The sequence below is a fragment of the Glandiceps talaboti genome, chromosome 12 (assembly GCF_964340395.1).
Source record: "Glandiceps talaboti chromosome 12, keGlaTala1.1, whole genome shotgun sequence".
Classification (NCBI taxonomy): domain Eukaryota; kingdom Metazoa; phylum Hemichordata; class Enteropneusta; family Spengelidae; genus Glandiceps; species Glandiceps talaboti.
Window position 1 is genome coordinate 8,763,719 of NC_135560.1, and position 8,046 is coordinate 8,771,764.

The window sequence follows — 8,046 nt, forward strand, 5'->3', positions numbered from 1 at the left end:
CGTACCACGGAAAAATACTAAAGCCCCATGGTCTGATGCGGTGAAGGTATTTCTAAAGCATGAAGATGTTTCCCATGTTATCGACCTATGATTCGTGAATTTTCAGATGAAAACTCGACTCATGTTTTGAGATTTTCACGTGAAAAAGTGACCCACTTGGGCGGCACATACCTCCTGGCCCCTTATACCTTTCTTTGCCCCCCCCCCCTCCCTGAAGACTAAGCTCATCAAAATCGTATACAGAATTGTTTTCAAAGTTTCCCTTATGTGATTACATAAAATATAATTGCTCTCACGTGATCTTTAAAAATCGATGGACGATTTTTAATCACACAAAGATCAGTACATATTTTACTAATATATCCTGAATAAGTAAGATTATATATGGATAAAAGTAATGCCCGGCTGTGTTTTCAAATAAATAAAAAGTTAGATGTCTCGTTTGACATCCATGCTTTCTGTGTGGTCCTTTGAATTGACAGCAAGTGTACTCTAACACAGTTCATAACTTATTTGGATGTGCATCTGGGAAGATAACGGACTCTTTATAAATACGCCTACGTGTATCTGACTCTGTCTTGGTTCGCAAAGTTCTTTAAAGGCCGGGTTTACTCCACTCCAGGAGATAAATGTATTTTCATAAACTTTGGGTTCTGAAGAGTCATTTCATGATTTCTCATCAGATACATTTCGCGCGATTGCCAAGAAACACCAAATTTAAAATCTTTTCCACCTCTTTTGTTCGTATAATGACCAACAGTTGCATCATGGGAGTTAGTAGACACATACATATGTATTAGATGCACACTGAATATTCATGACTTCCAAGTGTATTTACTAATATTTGTAATATCATTAAATCGCATTTTCATCATGTAATAAAAACAAAATATTGTATTAAAACTGCTAAGAGTTGTAATGAAAATAGCCGACATTTGTTATAATTTTTTTTTTAAATGTAATAAAATTGTCAATATTTGTAAAATGTAATGGGGCTGCCCACACGTACTTACGTCTTCGCCCCTCTGAAGACGCATCGGAGTCGACGTTCCTAGGTACTATTTCCAGAGCTATTCTCGTCATAAAAGGTTACTTCAAACATTGTAGTAAAATGTGTGACGGCCCAATTTCATCGTAGAGGTCGTTTTAGTGAGATACCCATTCTCCTGAAGTTCTGCTAAAATAACGTGCAACACATTTTTTTTAGAATGAAGACGTCTAAGAATTAATTACCGATGAACACTGATTGTGAGTGACGTGGTTATTACTTGCGGTTTAAGTTTATTTACAAATTACTTCCAATGCGCAACCATTTTAAATTTTGCGTACACAAAATATAGAGAAAGTGAAACATGAAGAGTAATTAATACTATTTAAACCCAAGCATGTTCTACGAGATAGAATGAGTTGTAATCAAACTTAGGCTGTAGTAACCAATCATCGAAAGAGTGATTTAGGGAACAAAGTCATTTCCTAAGTGTGTTTAATTATATAGGACTCCAATACTAAGTCCCCTGTACATTTACGAAAGAAGTTTTAAAACCACTATACTAGAAATAAATTTATCTCCAGAGTTTCAAATTACTTGTCTTCATATGACTGTGATATATGTTGTAGAATGTTCCACGATGTTAGAATCTCCGTGCTTTGATGAAAGTCTCGGAAAACAACGCGAGAAAGCCTACAGCAATATACCATTTGAGTTATTGGGATGGAGGATGGGGGTGTTTTTAAAGTTAGAGGCTTTTAATGAATAGATGTTTACATGTTACATGTCATAATCTAATGAATCTACCATACGTCCATCTCATAGATCAAGATCTTGTACTCCATCATGGAGTGTTGCAGGTGAGGACAATGGTGACCTCAGCAAGACTCGAAGTGAAACTAGAGGAAGAGTCGAGTCAGGCATATTTCTGCTTCTAGTATACTTGATTTTGGAAGATAAAATAGTCCCTCGGTAATCTCAACTTTGAAATATTGTAAAGAACACAGGAGCTGGCGCTGTTGCCCAGTTTACCACTACCGAGTGCGAAGCACGAGTGAAAGCTTTCACTCGTGCTTCGGACTCGCAACCCTTCGGGTCGTCCTCGAGTGGTGAACTTAGCAACAGTGCCAGCTCCAGTGGTATTAAGGAAGTCCAACTCATTGCATTTGTCTTTGTCACAGGTCAACTGATTGTATTTTCATGTCATTATTCATTTTGTATACTAATGACAGAACGCTGGACTTTAGTCCCACCTGGAGCACTTGATACTAGTAAGTTTTCTTTAGGTTCTCCAGGTTAAAATGGTAGATACCAGTCATTATGATATCTGTATTGTTGGTGCTGGAATGATTGGATCTGCAGCAGCTCGTCATGCAACACTTATATCACCAAGTTTAAAAGTCTGTCTTATTGGACCAAAAGAACCAAAGGTAAATTTAGCAGATGTGTATGTGTGTGATATGTATTGTTAATAATGACTGGGTGGGGTACGTGTCAGAAAGTTATCAGATAGTTTAAGTGCCCTTGCTTCACCTCTGTCAAGGTACAACCTGTAACACCCAGGTAAAGTGATTCCACTGTGTTCATTGTCAGATAGTTAGTGCCCTTGCTTCACCTCTGTCAAGGTACAACCTGTAACACCCAGGTAAATTGATTCCACTGTGTTATCAGAGAGTCATCCATTTAATATATTTGCTCAAGTCCAGCATGTGAATTTAACCACAAGAGTCAAATTAAGTCTTTCGAAATTCAATATTTTTAATTTGTTCTTAAAAAGTTGTTCTCACTATCTCACACAAATCGCAAAGATTGATTGGCCATGACAGAAATGCCGATAGTATTTTATTTGTAGAATGACTGGTCTAAACAATTAATTGTTTTGCTGTTAGAGAAATTCAATAACACTGTGGGGTGATTGTAAATCAAAGCTTACAGGAAACTTATTGTAAGGGTGCTCTTAGACTAACACTGCTTCACAATTAGTCAATCACTTATTATACATTGTATTTATATAAATAAATTCTGTTAGATATATGAAAAATACAGATGAAAGTCATAGGTCCGAATAAAAATAATAACGATTATAACAATTTTCATCATTGGTAGCCTTAAGCCACCATTATGATGTAAACTTTGGATACTTTGCAGGACATACAGGAATGTAATCATGGGATATTTGGGTCTCATTATGATGAAGGTCGCATCACAAGGTCACTGGACCCTGATCCAATCTGGGCTGAACTTGGACAGAGATCCATTGCAAGATACAGAGACCTAGAACAGAGAACAGGTAGGTGATGTGTTCTGATTCCCATTGCAAGATACAGAGATATTATGTTGATTCAATGTATGACAATGTCATGGGTGTTTGCACAATAGGAATGGACAGCAATGTGCTTGACACGATGAGGGCAGGGATAACACACCTATCTGAGGTGCAAATACCCATATTGCGACTGTAATATTTATTTTATTTGTACATAATATTACATATGAGGAATACATTTTTTTTGTTTTACAATTTTCATCTGGTTAGATTGCCAAAATTTGATGGCACTTTTGTGAAACATTGTGATTTTCAGTACAACTGTATGCAGTGTATACAGTAGTGCTATAAGGATGGTATGTGTCTGTCTGTCTGTCCATCAGTGTGTGTGTCTGTGGATGACTTCTCAAAAACCACCAGACTGATTCCTTTGAAATATGATTGGGATGTTTCTATTGTCTGTAGAAGTGAATTTCAATAATATGTCTTACTAAGAAGAGTCTGAAAAATTACATCATCAGTCAAAGTCAGCACTATAGTTCTGCTATGCCTTATTTTACATATTACCCAAGGGCAATATTACAAAATTGTAAAAGCTTCGCACAAGTATATTGGGTGTTCCTAAATCAAAGAAAGGCATGATTGCATGTGCATATTTAGGCATGTAATAAAAAGGGAACTGCAACTTTTGTGAGAGAAAATGTACTGTGTACACAATGTACTGCACAATTATCTACAACTTTGGTTTTTTGGTCTTTAAGGTATTGGGAGAATGCATCTGAATGGAACAAATTCAGTGAAAATCTAAGTTGTTAAATATCTCCAAACTTTGCTATATTGATATAAGGAAGTTTGCTTCTGGTTCTTTTTAAACGATAAAAGAAATTTGTGGTCTACGTTATTTGTCAAGCAAATCAATAACTTTTATTTTCCAAATCGACAACTTTTATTTTCCCAATATAAAGTTAACACAATATTCGGCAGCCATATTGGATTTAAAAATGGCTTAATTTTTATAACATTTTGACCGCTACTTCAAAAGTTTGTATGGTGTACAAATTATTTTCTTTAATTGAACTGGGATTGGGATGGAGTTTGCTTGAACAAGGAAAAACAACAACAGCAAAGGTTAAATAGTTTATTTCCAAGGTGCATGACCATGTTAAAGTGCCAAAACAATGAAATTATCAAGCATAATTTTGAAAGTCACAGCTTCAGTTTAATTCCTGGTAGTTAAACTGATAACAAAAGAGCTTGTGTATTTTTGTATCGTTGAATTTTCTCTGAATATGTATTATTATTCTTATATTTGAAATTTTAGGGGTGAAGTTTTATAATGATGTTGGCTACATCAATGTAAGCAAAATGGGTGATTCATACCATCAGAAAGTGAAAGAAAATGCCCTTAGTATGAAGATAAAGGTGGAAGAGTTGGACAAAAGAAGTCTGGAAACAAAATATCCATATTTCTCATTCAAATTAAATGATGTGGGTATACTTGAGAAGCAAGATGCTGGCCATGTGAGTCCAAGAGCACAGGTGAAGGCACAACAAACTGCTGCTCATCTACAAGGCTGTGACATCATTGATGATGTAGTAGATCAGGTGACTGAAACTAACCAATTGGATGGTTCCAAATGTATGAAAGTGACAACAGCCAAAGGTCAAGTCATCCATGCCAGGAGAGTGCTTCTAACAACGGGAGCTTTCACAAGATTCAGAGACCTGCTTCCTCGGGGAAAGGAATTGGATGTGCAATTATCAGGAGCAACATTGTTGTTTGCTGAACTGAGTGACGAAGATGCAATAAAACTGAAAGATATGCCATGTCTTATTTACAAAGAAAATGAAAGTCCAAATAAATATGATTGTTATATATTACCACCTATCACGTATCCAAACGGTATGAATCATTTCAATTTTTGTTTTTGCCAATTGAAATTATAGTCTCATTTGAAGTGAGGCACATTTTTGGAAATATAAAAATATATTTTTTAGCCAGGGAGTCTAATGATTGAAAAGCTACAGAAACAGGACATGCATGCTCTGTTATCTCGATGTGTTTACCAAATTATATAGATATTAAAGCTTGCATTCGTAAGATATTGTTCATATTACTGAAAATCGTTTGCATTTGCCTCAATATTTATGTGATGTTTACCAAAACCTATTCAGTTCATATTACAATTAGCATTTGGAAGATTTGCAGCAAGTTTCATTGAAGTGATATTTAAGTGTCTGGGACATAATTTAGAAATAAACACTAATGTGCAAAGCAAGCATTACAATACCCTTAGCAACAGCCAAACACTAGCAAACAAAACATAACAGCACTGATGGGTAGTCACATGAATGAATATTCAAAAAATAAAGTCTAATGTACATACAAACTTTAGCTGAATCCTTAGCAATGGCCAAATGCTAGTGAATTTTGCAAAGATAACACATAGTAAGGAATAGTCCAGTGAATGCAAATTCAAAAGTATGTACAAATGCACATAGCAACCACGGCTATGTCTATACCGACACCCAAACAGTGCCTCTTGCAAAGGTAACAATAGTGATGTGCACCAATTAAATTATGTCCCAGACACTAACACTCCAAAAAATGAACCCATAGCCATGCCAAAAGTATACAGTTGTGATAAAACAACATTGGTGCTTGTCTCAGTTTTTCTTGAAGGCCTTCTTTCCCATCACTATATTTGAAAGTGTCTCATTTTATCAAATTCCCATAAAAAAAATATAAGTTAGTTTATTATCATGACATGAATTTCTTTTCTTATCAGGGAAATATTACATGAAAATTGGAATTTCTGGGATGTATAAAACACCACTATTTACTGCTGCAGAAGTTACTGAATGGTTTAAGAGCAATGGAAACAAGCTTGTACCTCAGATCCTTCAAAACCACCTGGAGAAACTGGTGAATGGTAAAACATTTACATTTTTTGTACCCTGGTATTTGTGTTTGCTGTTTTACATAGCCATGCATATACATTTCCCAACAGTTGCATGTTTAATAATTATAGTAAATTTTATACAACATGCTATGGAAAGCAATGCCATGGCATAATAGTAAATCCATAGGCAAAATGTAAAAAAGGTAAAGTAACAAGATGGTGCACAGTAATTATTTACGCAGTCTCACCTAGTTGTTGTCTATAAACCTTACACTTTTGTATAAATAAAAATCTAAAAAAATCCACATCCCCATTCCCCAGTTTACTGTAACATCAACTAAGACCTAAAAAGGAACTGTTACTCACATGTTCTAGTACAAACTAAACTTCCTGTTGAAGAGAACGCTGATGCCAGAGATCACAGATGATCACATGTATAGAAGGCAGTATATAGAAAACATTTATAACATGACATGAAAATGATGAAATGGAAAGGTGCTTAATTATTAACCCCTATTATTTCAACCATACTCTCATTTAATGAGACACTTTCCAGTAAACGGAACAGTTTGAAATGGTCTGCAAATTCCACACTCAGATTTGCCTCAGACAAAATCAGACATTTACCCCAAAAAGCGTCCTGTTAAATCCATTGAATAGGCGTGCCCCTGTACTATTACTAGAATATTTTACCATAGTTTCGAACCTCAGTGGGCTTCCAAAGTAACTGCTTGATGTAATTCTAAGCATTAGTATTATAATTCTACTTTTAATCATCATGGTCTTACAGGTGTAAATATCGTAGCCACCCATGATGGAATTTGTATTACAACAATGACTCCAACAAATCAACTATACTGTGATATGATTACACCAACACTAGGAATAACTACTGGTGGGAATGGATATGCAGCCAAATCAGCTGATGAAATTGGTAGAATGGCAGCCAGAATGATTATTGCTGCAAGCTGGGATCATGATCTACCCAGAGACAATTTCAGAGTTAGATTTAGAGTGAATCCAAAGATGACAGCCAAACTGTAGTAAATATCCAATTACCACTGGTGTGCCATCAGATCATTTGATGATATCACTAGAATGGCAGACAGAATGAGTCTTGTTGGATGCTGGGATTATATATTGTTCTACCCGGGCGAGAGACAGTTTCAAAGTTTTATTTAAAGTTGATGGCCAAATCAATTGCAGCTGTCAAAATGATTGTAGGCAGAATTATGCACATTATACTGAAGTTATAATTCTATACCTGATTATACCAGAGTCATAGAAACTGTACACATAATAATTACCATAATGTTGCTGCCCAGATGGGTAGGAATACAACTTATAGACTGGTACACATATAATTATCCTAATGTTGCTGCCCAGATTGGTATGAATACAACTTATAGACTGGTACACGTAATAATTACCCTACTGTTGCTGCCCAGATGGGTATGAATACAACTTATAGACTGGTACACAATAATTACCCTAATGGTGCTGCCCAAATGGGTACGAATACAACTTATTGACTGGTACACATATAATTCTCCTAATGTTGTTGCCCAGATGGGTAGGAATACAACTTATAGACTGGTACATGTAATAATTACCCTAATTTTGCTGCCCAGATGGGTACTAATACAACTTATAGACTTGTACACATAATAATTACCCTAATGGTGCTGCCCAGATGGGTATGAATACAACTTATAGACTGGCACACATAATAATTACCCTAATGGTGGTGCCCAAATGGGTACTAATACAACTTATAGACTGGCACACATAATAATTACCCTAATGGTGCTGCCCAGATGGGTAAGAATACAACTTATAGACTGGTACATGTAATAATTACTCTAATGATGCTGCCCAAATGGGTAAGA

At 35.7% G+C, this 8,046-nt stretch overlaps 1 protein-coding gene across 1 annotated transcript; it reads left to right on the forward strand.

The window, feature by feature from the left end:
- The first annotated feature begins 2,289 nt into the window (after window positions 1-2,289).
- LOC144443862 (uncharacterized) lies at window positions 2,290-7,201 on the forward strand. Its single transcript, XM_078133445.1, has 5 exons — window positions 2,290-2,418; window positions 3,137-3,278; window positions 4,576-5,157; window positions 6,044-6,187; window positions 6,948-7,201. The coding sequence occupies exons 1-5, from the start codon at window positions 2,290-2,292 to the stop codon at window positions 7,199-7,201; spliced, it is 1,251 nt and encodes a 416-aa protein (XP_077989571.1).
- The last annotated feature ends 845 nt before the right edge of the window (window positions 7,202-8,046 follow it).

Coding starts and splice junctions, on each gene's coding strand:
- LOC144443862 (XM_078133445.1), top strand. CDS start 2,290: ATGGTAGATACCAGTCATTATGATATCTGTATTGTTGGTGCTGGAATG. Junction 5,158..6,043: donor ACCTATCACGTATCCAAACG/GTATGAATCATT, acceptor TTTTCTTATCAG/GGAAATATTACATGAAAATT. Junction 6,188..6,947: donor CCTGGAGAAACTGGTGAATG/GTAAAACATTTA, acceptor ATGGTCTTACAG/GTGTAAATATCGTAGCCACC.